Below are 17,983 nucleotides of genomic sequence, written 5' to 3' on the forward strand. Positions count from 1 at the left end.
TGCTACTATTTCTCCTGCTTTCTTTCAGATGCAAAAAGTTTGGCTGAAATGCTTATGAGGTAAGAATAGTAAAATATGTAGAATTCAGTCATAAATTTATAAAAGGAAATCCATGAGTTGAGGACTTGGCTTTGTTCAAAATGTATACCTACATTGAGAACATCCTGTTTACACATTTCAGAATGAGAAAAGAAACTTCTAATCATAACCCTCAGTGAAGATGCACATCTTTTTCTGGACTGAGGGGAGTAGTTGGTGGACAAGGCTAAGAGAGCCAAGATTAAATGCAACCAGAATAAAAACTGAATGTAATTTAACATAATTCAGTGTAAAATTAATTATATTTATTTGACTTGGTTAAATGCAGATAATTTGATTATTCCTAAGCTATTTAATAGTTTTCAATCACATTAAAATTTCATTGAAACAATTAAGAGGACAGTGATAGAGAAAGCAAAGATTGCAAGCAATTTGCCATTGACTAATTCATTGACTTGAACACTGCCACATGACTGTGCCACTTAGCGATGGCAGTTCCGGCTGTCCCAGTTGCCATCATTTAGTGAGGACGGCATGGTCATTAAACGAGGACCTCACATGACTGCACCTTCCAACTTCCTGCCAGCTTGAGTTTGCTTGTCAGAAGCTGGCATGGAATGTCAGAAATAGAGATCACATGATTGCAGGGATGCTGCGACAGCCGGGACTCCAAGGACTAGTTGTAAGTAGCGCTTGTTCAGCACTGTTGTAACTTTGAAAGGTCATTGAACAACTGGTCATAAGCCGAGGATTACCTGTATTGAGTAGTCATTTGCATGAAAAATAGAGATTAGAAATTGATTATATGACTTCTTGACAAATTTACCTTACAAAAATGTAAGGTAAACCCTTGCAACATTCTTAAAAGTTCTCTGCATTTCTTCCATGTAACCTACCCATTTTATGTTCCTGCTAATTCTTTTATAGATAAATATAATTCCATGGATATATTAAACACATATTGTGAACCAATTATAGTTTTGTTACAGTTTTATCGCCTAGTTTACATTTTTATATTTTCCCTTAAAAGATAGCTTACACCAACTAATTTTAATGTAAGAATATAATCATTTGGTGATAATTTACTAATTGTGTCTTATGTCTGTTTGAAAATGTTGTATCAACCACTTAAAATCAACGCAGGAATATTTATTTATTTGTTCCTATTGTAGCTATTATAAACCATAGAAACAGTTCAATAAATACCAACATTTTAAAGATGTTATTTCTATATTGATGAATGTGTTAGCAAATCTGAGTGAGGCAGAGGGGAGGAAAGAAATAAATCTATCACTACTTTCTGTATCTTGTCTGCTCGTCCTGGTCAAAGTAGAAAGTGGGCATATGTTTCTGTGGGTGGAGGGTCATGTTATTCCTGGGCTTTTTAGCATATCAGATCAGGAACATGGGAACTTGCTACTGCCTGCATCAGAATATTGTCCATGTAGCCCAGTCTTGTTGAAACTGAGTGGAAATGCTCACCAGGGATTCCAGCAGGAGTCTTCTCAACTCTCCTAGAAATTCCAGAGATTGTACTTAGGACCCTCGCATACAAACTATATGCTTTGCAATTGAGCAATAGCTTCTCCTTCTGTTCTTTTAGATTATTTTGTTCTACAACAGAAAGCAATGGGAAAATTAGTCCAGATGCTGATGAGTCTTGAGTCCAGACCATACTTCTCTTGGGAGCCCAATTTTGGACCCTGTAAATGCAAAGATTCTGAGTTCCATTTTGGAGCCTTCCACTTGCTACTATGAGCAAAGTATTCAGTTAGAACAGTAGCAACAACCTCTCTACCCCCACTGTCACAGCAACTCTTGCCTAATAGAGGGTATCAAGGGCATTTCCAATTTACTGCTAAATTATTTGTCCATCAAGAGGGATCTGAGTATTAGGATTACTGCCTATCATTACTAAAACACAGTAAGGCTACAGTGTCATAATATTCATTGTGCTTTGATTGGATGAAAGGACGATTACTGTAATTGTGTCTGAGAAGCAGACAGTGGGTGGAAATAACCATTCAAAAATTGTATTCTTTAAAAATGAACTCATATAAAGCTTTTCAAATCTCTGGATCATATCCTTTTTTGCCCTAACCACTTTGTCTCCTGCTTAAAATTAATACAGCTTGTTTATTTGTTTTTTTTAAAACTTATGAACAGACTTTATTTGAACATCTCAGAATAAGAGATTAAGGGATTTTTAACTCATTTGCAATAATGTCATTTTATTGTATTTTGTTTTTAAGGGATATATCCCCCTTGCAGTTAAATTTGCTTGTGTTTTCTTTAATACTTAGCAAGAATACAAGGACATCAGATACTCTTAACAAGCAACAGCAGACCCTGAGGATGCATATAGATATTCCCAGAGCTCAGCTTCTGATTGAAGAGAGAGATACAATGGAAACCATTGGTAAGCTGTCAATAGCCTCATTAGCTTGATTTATATAACCCTGGACCTTATAGCTTTGTGTATTTTTTATCATAATTTGTTGCAACTTGGAAAAAAACCTACCACTATTGTATATTCTGCTTTTGATTGTTGTTGAGCAGTAAGGAGTTGCATTAAGTTTTTCATGTACGGTTCTATTTATATTTACTCAGAAATATGTTTCACTGTGTTCAATCAAGCAATCATGCAATAAAATTGCAACATTAAGCAGTTTAGAATGAAGGATAATTCATGGGAATATCTTTGCATTCTTGCAACATACAGGAAAGCTGTAATCCCTTTCAACTTTCCTTTTTAATTTCTTTTTACGGGTTGAAGTAATGAGAAAAACACCTTCACAGTCTCTGTCACACATACAGGTTCTGTGCATGTGCTGAAGCCCCGTCAGAAAACTTCTGAGCTGACTTAATTTGGGGAGGTAGTATGCTATTAAAATAAATCTTTTGTTTTTTTTAAAGAACTTTATTATTTTTCAAAGTATGGTTAAAATACAAAATATAGAGTATAGATAAGACAGAAAACAGAACTAAATGAAAAAGAGAAACTATAAAAGTGCAAAGTTAGAAGAAATAGAAAAAGGTGAATTCCAACTTACTCCACTACAGATGTAAATGCATTTACAAATATAATCTCTTACCATCAGTTGAACCTTAGTAACATTATTTCTATAAAACCAAACCATTTAATCATCAACATCCAAAATCAAAGCTTCATTTTTTTCCAACACAAGCAAATAGTCTAAAAGTGGTTGCCAAGTAGAATTTAAAAAAAAATCTATTTTATTTTGCTATACCTCCAACAAGAAATAGAAAAGGCAGACTGTAGGGGTGAGATGTAGATGCTTGGTATTGAATTCTTCTGGCGTTTTCTGCCATGCCTATGGCCTCTAGAGCACCATTGCACAAGAGCTTCTGTTTTGGCAGTAAATTACCATTCATGGATAGACATTCATTTTGTTTACTGTATTTGAGCAAGGGACACAAAATCCACTTATGTATTCTCTCCCAAAATTGTACAAAGCAGGCCTGTCAGAAGAAATCTTCTTGCTTAAGGGCAATACTTTCTTCTAAGATGGAGGAAGAGGTCTCAAATATCTACCTACCTGTCTGTCTGTCTCTGTCTCCAACCACTAACTTCAAAACCCTGCACTGAATGCCACTCTGGCTTTAGCTCTGAGGTCACCCTCTAGGCTTTCTCAGAAGATGTACCATGTTTCTGATGCCACTAATTCTCTTAAGTTCCCCGACTCCTCAGATTGACATTAGCTCAAGGATAGTACTATGGACTGATCACTGGCCAGACCTGACCATGGAATGGAAATATAGGATCTTTTGCCTCTTCAGAACCGAAAGCTGCTAGATTTTCATTCTTGACAATCTGGTACTTAACTTAACCATCATCGTGAGGGTTATAGTCATTCTTTTCTGTCAAGGAATTTCCTCAAGTCTTGTTCTTCATGCTGAAGAGCTCCTGCTGCTTATCTCCTCATAATGTCAGTCAGAGTTATTAGTTTTCCTTTTTGCTGTCTTAGGCATGGAATATATACCCTGCTAATTGTATCATGGGTGCAGATAGACTGCCAGGGCTCAGTTGGGATAGATTCGGACTTTATTGAGAGAAACAGGACTTTTATTATTATTATCTGGGTTGTCCTTCTCTGCCCCGGATTGCTTCCTATTAATGTGCAGAATTAACATCTGTGGTTTTCAGGCTGATGGATGTTTCTTCATTAGCTCACAGGACTTGTCAAGTTCACCTAAGTTCTTCTGTTTACACCTGTTTCCTCTATCCTATCTCCAGCCATACTGCTGTCCTCTGTTTCAGCAGATTTATTCTGTAAAGGCTCTTTCTGGAGCCACAGTATTACTGTTGCAGCCAAATTTGGTTTGTCCAGGTACATTGGACCTGATGATTACCAGTTAGATTCAGACATACCCACTCCTGAAACTGATTTCTCCTCTTGATCCCACAGTAGAAAATCAATTGTTGTCAAAGGGTAATGGGGCTTAAATGGAGGAACTGCTCCATATGTCCAAGTCACATAGTATTGAAGTAAAGTGTAAGTATTTTTCCAGTTGTTGTCTTAATTTGGAATGTAGAGGCAGAGCAAAATGCATGGGGCCATCCCTGAAAATAACTGAACATGCATTTCTGAATGTATCTCTCTTCTGGCACCCTTTAATCTGAGGGGCCTGGAGGACAGTTACTTTTGAGTTACCCTGTAGAACAAAGATGTGTATGGAAATTTAGTAAATGCATCAGAACATGTAGGGAGCAATGAGCTTTAGTGAGCTTTCACATGGTTCACAGCCCAGAGATTTTAATCCCAGCCTGAACAGAGGCAAAATCTCTCTGTTCCTCTCAGTAGAGCAATTTGTTCATTTCAACGTAGGACCTTCCCTGCCATTATGATGCTAGGTTGTTCATATTTATATTTTCCTATCAAGAATAAGATTTGATTAGAAAAAGTTGGGCCAACCTTTCGTAATCTTGCACCTTTTAAATGTGCAGGGATTCCAACACACTTAGAATCCTGGGAGTCGAAGTCAGCACATCTGGAAAGCACTACGTTGGAAAGAGCTGTATTAGATCATGCCATTACTGTCAGTCAGTCTGGAAATCTATTTTAAAACCATATAGTATTTCAGTGTAGAAGTTCCCTTTTTATTTTAATTTATAATACTTGTAAGATTATATGGGGATAGCTGAAATAATGAAAATACAAGCTTAATGGACAAAACAAGACTGCACTGTGTATAGAATTGGCTTTGCATGCACTATGAGCAGTTTATCATTAATTTCTCTTAGGTTAGACAAGACATGTCATAATTTTGTTTTCTGTCTCCAACCTAATAGCTTTTTTCATCATCATACTTGATAACAAGTTGTAACTTTAAAAACCTCAGCTGCAGACAGAAGAAAAGATCACTTTCTTTCTAACTTGGTATTGTTGATCTGGTCTGTCATTGTAATGTAGAGATACCATACACTGTAGTGGTGATTAAATGGGTTCTGATATCAATAAAACAGGAAAGCGTAAGAATATAAGGAAATGGCATCAACAGCCATTTATTATCAGCCCTGGTGGCAATAATTTTCTTTCCTATGCATATCTCCACCAATTCATATGGAAACAGGAAATCCATAAAGCAAGAGTGGGAAATTATTTTTTCTATCAAGGGACATTGGTCAGAGAAAAAAGATAGATTCTGGTACCAGGAAAAAATATTAACTATGTGGCTTTATTAAAGTATAGATTCTGTCATTTGTGAGCAGTTCTTCATTGTATTATGAAGACCATAAATCAATATTTTGATTTAAAATGTTGGGACATCCAAAAAACAGTGATAAGATCTTGGCATTCCTTGAGATGCTGGCTACTGAGATTAGTTCCACGGGCTGAAATATCTTTAATTGCACCTAGGATAATGGGTAAAGCCATACACCTTCTCCTAATATCAAGGAATAGCGTCCATCCAGCCATTCATTGGGAAAGACTAGTGGAACAAAAAACGAGTTGGGCATCTCTGTGTAAGACATTTCCTTGAGAAAACCTGGTGAGAGGAGGTTCTTCTAATACACATATTTGACCCATCATTTTCTCTACCACCCCTTTCTTAGGAAAGACTGGCAGCAATGATGGGGTTTAGATAGTTGCTTTGCTCAAGTCCAAGTATTGCTCAAGTACTTTTTGAAGTCGAAAAGCTGATTCTAATCACAGCAGTACTTTTTTCCCCAATCTTGTGATTCTGTAATATACTGCATATATTTCTGTATACCTTGAAGGGTGTTGTGTGTGTATAAAAATGATTTGAATTTATTATGAAATTCAGCCCTTTATCTTCTTTATAATTCTATTGTATCATCGTTGGTATTTGTTTACCAGGAATGCAGGAGGTATAATGAGAGTACAGGATGGTTTTAATCTTACTTTTTAGTATGGAAATGCTAGTAGCAGATCAAGAATACAAAAAACTAAACAGGGGTGATAATTAATGAAAGAATTGATTTGGATGGGCCTCTGTTCCATTTCCAGTTCTGAGTCACATCCGTCTACCCACTGGTTTTGCAATTAACTTGGAAATTTTCTAAAATTAATTTTGAACTACAGTATTTCAACAGTCTTTTTTTTTCTTTTGGTGCCTTCAAGTCAGTTTTTGACTCCTGGCGACTGCCTGGACTAGTCCCTGCAGTTTTCTTGGCAAGGTTTTTCGAAAGTGGTTTGCCATTGCCTTCTTCCTAGGGCTGAGAAGGTCACCTGGCTGGCTTCATGCCTAAGGCGAGACAAAAACTCACGGTCTCCCGCTTTCTGGCCTGATGCCTTAACTACACCAAACTGGCTCTCAACAGTCCTTGGTTCCCATTGTTTTCCAGGATAGGTTACTCATATGCATCTTGGTTAACTCCCCCACCAAAAAAAAAAAAAAAGCCTAATAGGATTGTAGCTTAATTGCATACATCAGTAGTCTGGGGAAAAGTGCTATTTGACACAGCTTATATTCTGGAAATTAAAAATGGACAGTGGCAAATTATTTATTAATGCATGGCACTAATGAAATCAAGGGAGATCTACTCAAACAACAAGAAGTAACTTTTGAATTTCACAGCTAGGCACAATTTGGATAGAGTCAATGTAATAAGTAGTTTTTACTTTGAATAAGTAGACATGACATGCATAAGTTTGCATTATGTGTGTTTTCTGTAGCTCACTTAGATTATATAGCATTATTTGAACTCATGAGATAATGGATAATGTAACTATCTTTTATTGTGCTTACCCTAAGTATTAGATATCACATGAGTATATGGATTGGTTCAGATATAAAAAGAGGAATGGTTCTTTGCTTTTTAAACTTACTAGGAACCAGATATTTTGTTGTTGTTGTCAACTAGCTCCATACAAAAAAAAATCAGACAACATTCATTAGATTGTTGAATAATAGGCCATAGGCTACTTTATACAGTAAGATACTGAAAAATAAATAAATAATATTCTTTAATTTCTTTTAAAAACTTGAAGTCAAAATGAGACTTCATAAACATGTATATTATTTTCTTTCCCACAGATGATAGATCTACAGTCTTGTTAACTGATGCTGATTTTGGAGAGACATCAAAACAGAAATCATTGACAGTTACTCATACAGTACATTATCAATCAGTCTCACAAGCCACGGGGCCATTGGTGGACGTTTCTGATGCCAGACCAGGAACAAGTATGAAAAACTTTTTCAGAGAAATATTTAAAAAATGAAAAACCATGCTATAGTCTTTGCACCATGGTAGAATTTCAGAGCAAATTCCAGAGCAAAATGCATAGATGTCTAGAGGGAAACTAAGTCATTTGAATAACATCTGTGGGGTGGAAGGAGAGGAAGTGATTGTGTGTTGTGCAAAAATTCAGAATTTGCCTAGAATTTGCAAACAAAATGTTTTGGAATATTCTTGTGTTCAGAGGAAGACTGGATATATGTTTGCATAGTTTGAGATATGCTCTGTACTGTTTCTTCCTTCTTCTTACCTTTATATGCATTGTTTCTATGTTAATTATTTTTCTTAACTGTTATGTGAAGGCTGTTATTCCTCTAGTGCTGGCATGACCAACGTGTGGGTTGTGTGGGGCACCACAGCACCCTCAGATCACCTTGCTGAAAATCAGCAGCCAATTGCCAGATTGGCATTATTTAAAAAAAAAAAAAAAACTTGGTATAATCAGTTTCTTATGAAGGTTTAGTGGACTTATCTTAATTAAAACCCTTTTTAAGAAATAAGAAAAACTTATTTCTCTGCCAATACAAGTTAATATGCCAACTCTTATACTAGCTTTAATATTGTTCTGGAGAAGAAGGTGTTAAATTTTGACATCAGGAACAAGTACCAAGAACAAACATCTAATACATTTTATAATGGTTGGGATATTTTCCAGCTACAAAACCCTTTATACAAGTGAAATATTCAGTAAGCAGATTTTACTTTCTAAGGTTTTTCAATTTGATAAAAATCTAATACAGTTGTTAATCACTGGAGCATTTGCTAACATTTTGACAATGATTCTGTGAGGTTTATCAAACACAGTGCACTTTCAGTATGGAAAATCTGCAGCAAAGCATGAAATAGGAGACTGTTTTGTTTTGGTCAGCTATTCATCTAAGTATTGTATTCACACACAAAAAGGGACACTGCATTTATTGCTGAATATCTTTATTTTTATGCTGTTATAGTTTCAAGAAGCAAGCAACATATGGACAGTTTGCATTTTTTAAAATTGCTTGTAAATGAAAAGCTGTCAATCTTTTATATGAAGGGATGAATCATGAACAATTCTTATATCCTATCGGTAGCAACACTTTCTTAGAGACTTTAGTACAAAAATATTTCCTTTCTCATTTAATATTCCATTTTCACCAAATCTATACATTATTTTCTTTTTAAATGAATAAATGGGAACATAGGATTGATTCTAGATTGTTTATTAGGGAGGAGGGGGAGAGTTTCAAAAAACCATTCTTCAAACAAATTATAGCTTCATATACATAACCATAACTATGGAGATAACAGCAAGATCTATTTGTTTCTAATTTGCTTTTTTTTAAAAAAATTGAACAATTACCTTATTTATATGACTTTCATTACTAGCTTTGTAGCTCAGGTATTTAAAAGGAAACTGAATAAAGATGCACACATTGGTTGAACATACAGTATATTGTTGCCGGTAGTTGACATTAGCCGATTTGGTGATAGATCAGCTTCTCTATAACTTATTTTTATTTTAAGACTTAGTCATTCAGTAATGTTTGACTTTTTTTTTCTTTTCTTCTGCTCCTTTATTTAATTAATCAAATATTTAATTACCTTGGCTTTAATTGCAGATCCTACAACAAGAAGGAATGCAAAAACTGGGCCTACTGCCCGGAACAGATATGCTAGCCAATGGACCCTCAACAGACCCCATCCTACAATATCAGCCCACACTTTAACAACAGACTGGAGGCTGCCAACTCCCAGGGCCACAGGGTCTGTTGATAAAGAAAGCGACAGCTACAGTGTTAGTCCATCACAAGATACAGGTATCATCTTTAGTTTAGATTTTATGTTTAGGCCAAGAATATCATTAGTGTAGCCAAGTGGTTCTCAATCTTGGCAACTTTAACTTGTGGACTTAAACTCCCAGAATTCAGCCAGCATTATATACTTGTTTTCATTTAGTATATTTAGCATATCTAACTTTACCCATTTTTTTTTTATTAAAGCGAGGCATGGTATAATCACTTTCTGTGCCAAACTATGATGTTTAAACTGCCTTTAATCATCAGGTTTTTAAAAATGCAAATAGAAGGAACTATTGGGGAAGGGAGTGACAATTTTAGGAATGCAGCAGATGCAGATGCAGATGCAGATGAGATATTTATCCCCATCTTTTGAAATTCAAAGATACTTTGAGTATTGAGATCACTCAGAATATGTCTCATGAAGGCCAAAAGGAGTTATTTCCAAGTATTTAGAATTGCAGTCTAAGTTATTCAAGTTAGCTCATCATCATGTTCAGTATTCCCCTCATATACCATGGGGAGAATAATATATGACCCAAAAAGACATTTTCTTCCTTATTGGACATCTGCATTGCCAGCACTTTCTTTGGTGACTTTACTTGACAACTAGTCTAAGAAAAGAATTTATTAGTTTACTAGAGGCCCTGCTGAAGTGGATGTGCCTCACTGGTGTACTTGACCTTAAGAGTATGCACTTATTACTGTATAAAATTCAGTTTAGGAGTGGATTCACTAAACTGGAAAGTATTCACATATCAATGTACTGTAATTTGTAGGTTGCCCATTCCTGAAGGCTCTTCGTCTGACATACTCATCCCAAGTAGCAGTTCATAAAACTGAATGTCCCCTTGATTATCATGGAAAATCAAATGGTTAAATCAAATAGTTTAAATACATTGTTTAATAGTAGTAGTAATGAAGTATATTGTTGTAACCACAGGTCATAACAGAAGAATGCAATAAAATACAGTAAAATCTAATAACATTAAAACAATAAAATGATGAAATTATAAAATAAAATAATAAAAGGAGCATTAAATATAAAAAAGGTTACAACAAAATAGAGCCAGAGCTGCAACTAAGAATTTAAATATTTCTTCCTAAGTTTACGTGAGAGCAGAGCAAAAGTAGCAACTTGGATGCTAACAGTTGGAAACGCGTCTGCAAGAAGATAAATCAGTTTTTCAAGGTCAGAGCCCTTGAATTCATCTGCCATTAATAATTTGGCCCTGATCTCGTTGTAAATGGGGCAATGGAGGATGTAATGTATAACATCCTCCACTTGACCAACACCATAAGGACAGAGGTGTTGTTTGACAGGGAGCTTACAAAACCTCCCTTCAAGATAAGTGGAGGGCATAGTCTGCAGGCAAAGTGATGTTAAAGCCCTTCTCAGTGATGCACTGGTTATGTTAACCAGGTATTGGGAGAGGCTTCTATGTTTTTTATAACAATGGTACCAGGATGAAAATTTAGGTGATTGTACCACAATTGCGTCTTTATAAAAACCAATCTCTAGTATTTTCTCTATTCCAAGTTCTGGGTTCTCCCAAAGGTGGTATGGAATACATTTGTAAAATGGGTGACAAAAGTTTAGTCCACTGATTTTCCAACTGTGTAATGGAGAAAACAGAGTTTGGCAAGATGGGATTCTTGAAGGCTTTCTGATTGCTTATAGTGGCCCAACAATGCAAGGTGTATTCTAACAGTGATGGAACGTAGTTCTACCTCCATCCTTAAATAGGCAGCAGGGGTACCCTGGGGGAGGCCCAAGTTCTTCCTTATAAAGTTGTTTTGGACAACTTCCAGTTGGGCAATGACCTTCTCATCCCACCCCCAAATCTCAGCCCCATACAGCATCTGGCTATCACCTTGCCTTGGAATATTTTAAATACAGGGGCTACCAATTGCCCTCCTTTAGAATAGAAAAATGTCAGAATGGCACCTACTGTACGCTGAGCAGTTGCCAAGACATTAGATTAGTGTACTTTCCAAAAAAGGGACTTATGAAAGGTGATGCCCAGGTATTTAAAGGAGGGACATTACTCTATTAGTTGAGCATTAATTGTCCATCAATGTTTAATATTACTTTTGCCAAAAACAACTATTTTAGTCTTACTGTAATTTATCTTCAGTTTTTCCATTTCACAATAAGCAGCTAGTCTGGCCAATAATCTTCTAAGGCCAATCTCAGTATAGGAAATAAGAGTCATGTCATCAGCATACATTAATATTGAGATTGTCTGTCCACTGAGCGAAGGGGAGAAAAAACTTTGTGACTTCATGACCTCTACAATATCATTAATATAGAAATTAAATAAAAAGGCAGCAAGTAAGCCCTGTTTAACTCGTCTCTCCGATAAAATGGGATCTGACAAGGACCCTTGTGGGCCCGTTCTTACCCTAGCTGTAATGTTGGTATATACTGTAGTTCTATAATTAGTTTAAGAAGGCATTTATCAATATCTGTCCTAACTAATTTCTCCCATAGTCAAGACCTGTCAATGGAATCAAAGGCAAGGTAAGATCAAGAAAAGTGACGTAGAGATGTTTTGTATGGCCATTGGTATATTTCTGAATAAGGGCCTTCAGAGTAGCTCAGTGATCTACTGTGCTATGTCCTTTTCGGAACCCTGCCTGTTCTGGATGAAAGAGTTTTGTTTCTTCCTCCCAATCTTCTAATTTATTCAGGAGATATCTGGCATAGAGCTTAGAAGAAATGTCTATCAAACTAATTGGGCGATAATTGGCAGGTTCCTGCTGATTACCCTTTTGAAGATTGGGTATATTATACTTTGTTTCCTGTGGGGAGGTACAATGCATGTTTTACCTATTTCTGAGAAGAGTCTAGTCAGAATAATGAAATACTGTTTTATTTTATAATTTTATAATTTTATAATTTCATAATTTCATTGTTTCATTGTTTTAATGTTATTATATTTTATTTCATTCTTATGTTATGACCTGTGGTTACAAGAATAAACTTCACTACTACATTGTTTAATAATTAGCCTAATTAGATAAGATTATGGATAAATTTTGCAGAATGTTTGTAGCTACTACCTTACAAGGACATAAAGCCAGACATATAGGTACAAGAGACTATGTTCTAGGCTTTAATGTTTTGTTTGCTTGTTTTAAAGATTCTTTGAGAACTGCTGATAACTTTTACTAATTGGTTTTGAATAAAATATTTCAAGCAATTTTGATCTTTCTTTTTGGATCAAGCCTGGAAAGAGATCAGATCTAATCCATTACACAAGATTTCATGATACCATTTCACCATCTACCTAATCAGTTCAGATCAATCTGATTTTGTTTGGGACTTGGCTGAATCCAGAGTTTAATCAGTTCAGATGCAAACCTGGCAGAAAACTGAGAGTAACCAAAATACCAAATCCATTACACAAGATTTCATGATACCATTTCACCATCTACCTAATCAGTTCAGATCAATCTGATTTTGTTTGGGACTTGGCTGAATCCAGAGTTTAATCAGTTCAGATGCAAACCTGGCAGAAAACTGAGAGTAACCAAAATACCAATTAAAAACAGTTGTGTGAAAAGGATTCATAGCTTTCAATAAATAACAGAGGTTCTGAAATAAAATCAGGATGTAAACTTGCCTGTCATATTTCGTTCCTCAATGTTAAATATCAATTACCTAAAATAATTTCTTAAAATAAAATTATGTGGAAACAAAAAGGAGTAGGTATAGACAAATATTATTTTCAGGCTGTTTTCTGAGAGTTATGTTTACCCCTTCTGTCCAATACATTTGAAGATGCTAAATTTGACTTAAAAGAGAAATCATTTTTTAAAGTTTAAGAAAAAATGGAATTGATAGCAATCATTTCATTCTGAAATAAACTTTTTTTCTTCTCAGCCTGTAATACTAATTTTGCATGATACAAATGAAGAATGCTATCAGCAAAACTTGATAGCACAGCATACCATATTGTATGGGCTTTCTACTTGAAGGATGGGCAGATTCTCATGGGAATATACCGTAGACAGTCGTGCTTTTGCTGGTTGTTCTCTTCTGAAGTGATTGTCTTTTCTTTATTGTTTAGATCGAGCAAGAAGCAGCATGGTCTCCACAGAAAGTGCCTCCTCCACATATGAAGAGCTAGCAAGAGCATATGAACATGCCAAGATGGAAGAGCAGCTCCGACATGCAAAGTTTACCATCACAGAATGCTTCATATCGGACACCTCATCAGAGCAGCTTACGGCAGGGACTAATGAATATACAGACAGCCTGACCTCAAGCACCCCATCCGAATCAGGGATTTGCAGATTCACTGCATCCCCTCCCAAGCCTCAGGATGGAGGACGCGTGACAAACATGGCTGTTCCAAAGGCACATCGGCCAGGTAGGTATCTAAGGCTACTATTTTAATTCCATCAGTTTTCATTCCAGAAATGAGGCAAACAAAAGCATGATTGAAAAGGTCAAAAAAGTCTGGCAGCAAAAATTCAGTGCTGATTTTTGTTGTTGTCGGTAACAACAACTCCTCCTTTCTGTATGGGAAAGTAAAGCATATTCTAGTATCTGCTGAATACTGAAGGGTTTTACATCCCTGCCTCCAGAACCGTGCCCAAGCTGACCTGATAATCCTAAATTTCTAACAAACAGGTTTACTTGAGAATAATAATTTACTCATAATCAAGCCCAATTGTATTTTTCCACAAGTGAGTACTCTTATGCCTGCCAGCCCTTTAAGTGACCTTTACTCCTGGGCTCTGAAGCTTTGTTTCAAGCATCAATTTTCCCTGCAATGGGGAGGATAGCCTGGTTTCTGAGGCTTTGGTCACCAGACGAGAACTTCTCTAGCAGGGCTCATGATTGCCAAGGGTAGGGTCAATGCCAAGCAGCAAGGTCTTTCAGAGACTTGTACTTGTACTCATCAAGATTTTGGAGGAAAAAGCTTCCTCCTTGTTCTGAATTTCAGTGTTACGTTATTTTAGTCATATTAGAGCATTCCTCCTGCCTCAGTAAGGAGGCAATTCCTTTTTACTGACCACAGGAGCATATTGCAAAGGTTCACGTATGTTGACTAGAAATAGATATAATGCGTTTTTTTAATCACTATTTCTTGTCTGCATCCAACAAGTCAGAATTATTGGAGGTAACCATGGCATAGTAAAAATAAAAATGTAATAAATCAAGAGAACAGGACATCTTGGGGATGAATAAAGAAACATATGAACCCCTTAATATTCAGGTCACTTTTACCTTAAGTTCTAATTTACTATATGACAGCATTATTTCTTACGCATGTTGTGGTTTAATTCCTAATAGAGCAAAACTGTTTCTCCAATTATTATCATTATTATTATCAGCCCAAATTAATCGACTGCAGGTTGAAGGCCTCTTCATTGATGGTTATGGACTGTAATCTGCCATGCTGGTCCACTGCGGTTTGGTAGATATATGTTTTTCAACTTCCCAGTCTAGGGGGACTGGCCAAAAGTCATGTAGTCAGTTTTCATGCCTAAGGGAGGACTAGAATTTGGATCCCCCTTTCCTACTCTAATAACTTAACAACTATATCACATTGTACCTATATAGGTACAATATTTATAAAATAAGCTATTCGGGCAAATGAAAGTCTTAATTGCTAGTGAATGGATAAAAAATATGGTAATATCACTATCAGAAGAAATGTGATTCAAAAAGTTTCCTAAAGCACTGAGATTATTTTGTTCTATAATTTTAGTGACTCACACTGAATCTTTGTAGGATTACATAATGTATGTAAAATGCTTTAAATAATAAATCATAAAGCTGTGCACTGTTTCCCTGGAATAATAAAACGTATGTTATTACATTATACAATTCCCTTATTCCCCAAATCCATAATATTCACTATCCTATGGGGTTAAAAATATATAATATCATGCCACATTTTCATTACTACATATGAAGGTGTCAGAGAAGCGGATCATAACTTTTACCAGCAAGCAAGCATTTTTTGTGAGATTTGGTTCCACTTTTATATATTTGGTAATACTAGACAAGAGACCACCTTCTAAAATACTTTTCATTCTCTTATGTATGTATTTGGTATTAATCATACTAAGTGGTTATTTTTAAAAAAAGAAATCTGAAGAAAATTGGAAATACTTTCTACGCATATTTTATATGCAAAAAACAAAGAAGCAAGAAACAAGCCCATCATGTTCATTCATTTCAATTAATAATTCAAACTTTAAATCCAACCATCCCATTTAAGGCTGGCCAGGAATGCATTATCCCAAAAAGAGGACAGAATATTATGCAAATTTACATGACATTTGCATATGTTAATTTATGTTTATACATGCAATCTTTAAAATAATGATGGTAATTTAAAAAGAAATATCATTCACTTCACTAAGACTAACCACATAGCCCGTGTATCTGCCTGCTGCCAGTCTGTTGTCAAGCTAAATTGTTGATGGTCGATGGGTTTCTGGTTGCCAATCATAAAGCAGTCTATTTTTAAAACCAGACATTAAAGATTTTATTGAATCTCTCTAAAATTAAATTGATTATTTTTCTTAAGTACCTATGGTTTTTTTATGATGAACTATTACTTCTGTCATGTTCTCTGTGGGACTGTATGGCTCTTATAGCATACTTACTATGGTGACAACATTAATAGCAAAGTGTTTCCACAACTCAGAAGTTTTGTTTTAGCCTATCTGGTACTGCCTGCTTTCTCCTTTCCTATAACAGGTAGAGACAGGCAAAATTGTCAAATAATCCAACTAACCTGGACATGCATGAAACATTTCTCATAATCTCTTAATGTTTTTGCAACAGAGAAATTGAATATACAGAGAAATTGAAAATGAGTGTTAAATTCAGCAACTCTTCTCTCATCCACCTAAATCTCATTTTAGAAAAATAAAATAATTTGAGAAAAGGGAGCACTATGTTACACCTGGTCACTTTAATGAGCTAGAGCTGATGTACAATGCAAAATCATTTTTCCTCAATGCAGAGAGAAAGAGGGAGACTAGTTCTGTGATCACTTAAGACCTGGTTCTAGATAATTCTAATACTATACTACTGAGATGCTTATTAAGTACCAATTATTTCTCCAAAATTGCATGAAAAATATGAATCTCTGTATATAACCTTAGCAATGCTATACAGTGTTAGATGGTAGTCCTTTTCTCATCATGTTGAAAGGGGAAAAACACTCCTAGTGGTTCAGAATAAGAGTGAATCAATCAATCTAAGCAGTGGGCAGAGTCCAGCAATGCGTAAGCAGCCCATGAGAAGTAACTCTTTCAAGTGGACTGTTAAAAGTAGAGGAAGCCAACTCCAGTTCATCTTTGTTGTTTTGTGTTCCATCCCAGGAAGACCACAGCCCAGTCTGGTTTCTTCCAGGTAAGAAATGCACCCCAATCTGGAGAAAGATTGGAAAATCAAAAGGAATTAGTCAGCTAGGAAATTTGAAGTTATTGGATATGTTTGGTTAATTTATACTGATGAATTTAATTGATACTGATTGTTCTGCGCTGTTTGTTTCTTTATATCTTTAGTCGTGTTTCATTCTATCTGTTTTATGTGTGTGTCCATATGTCTGTCTGTACCTGGAAGATAACTGTGACTTAAAGTCTACAGGACTCATGGTATTTTCCAGTTTTCTTTCTCCCATTGTCTTCAATCTCAGCTTCTTAATTTTAAACTACATAATAAACAACTTGTAACTTCTTCTGAAATTCCTAGTTTCATTCTAATGGGGAATTTAGCTTGCCAGGCATTACAGTAGGAAAAAAATAAGCTTCCACTTTCTTCCTCCAGAGTAGAGCACATTGGGAAAATTGGTCCCTGAGTAAAGGTAGGGTTAGCAGCAACTAGAAAGAGCTTCTTCAAAGAGTGTGGGAGGTTGCACCAATGGGTATTGTGCGGGCACTTATAGACCCCATTTGAAGGAGCCAGAGAAGCCAATCCACCACACTCTGTGTGAGTGTGTGCAAACATTACTTTATCTATCTATCTATCAATCTATCAAACTTTATCACTTCCCATCTCCCTCCCAAGGAGGGACTCTGGGTGGTTTACAATAAAAGTACTACTGTATCTCTTCTAAGGATACCCCTAAGGGTAAATAACAGTTTTGTACTGTAGTTTACTATGTGTGCTATTACAATGATGGTTTTCTGAATACATATTTAAAGTAGCGCACAGTCCATGACAAGTGACTGAATTAATCTTTCAGTACTGAAGGTAATATATCTTGGAAAATTTACACAGTAACACGTACAACTTTCTTTCAAAGGTTGGTTTAATACACATACAGCCAAGAATCAAATGAATTCTCCAGCATACTCCATTACTGGTCATGTGACTGGTGGTGTTGGGATTTATAGTTCAACAATAGCTGCAATCTAGATCTTTTGATGATGAATTCTGGCCATTGAAAAGGATCCTGAGTGG

At 35.8% G+C, this 17,983-nt stretch overlaps 1 protein-coding gene across 2 annotated transcripts in view; it reads left to right on the forward strand.

Annotated features, from left to right (window-relative positions):
- Nucleotides 1–17,983, forward strand: part of DSCAM (DS cell adhesion molecule) — a 322,600-nt gene that overhangs the window by 272,909 nt on the left and 31,708 nt on the right. For both annotated transcript variants that reach the window (XM_063305336.1, XM_063305337.1), the window contains exons 26-30: nt 29–59; nt 2,343–2,458; nt 7,564–7,713; nt 9,367–9,564; nt 13,620–13,922. In XM_063305336.1, the coding sequence (XP_063161406.1) occupies nt 29–59; nt 2,343–2,458; nt 7,564–7,713; nt 9,367–9,564; nt 13,620–13,922 (798 nt within the window). The remainder of the gene's footprint in view (nt 1–28; nt 60–2,342; nt 2,459–7,563; nt 7,714–9,366; nt 9,565–13,619; nt 13,923–17,983) is intronic.

Source organism: Candoia aspera, chromosome 5 (assembly GCF_035149785.1).
Source record: "Candoia aspera isolate rCanAsp1 chromosome 5, rCanAsp1.hap2, whole genome shotgun sequence".
Taxonomy (NCBI): domain Eukaryota; kingdom Metazoa; phylum Chordata; class Lepidosauria; order Squamata; family Boidae; genus Candoia; species Candoia aspera.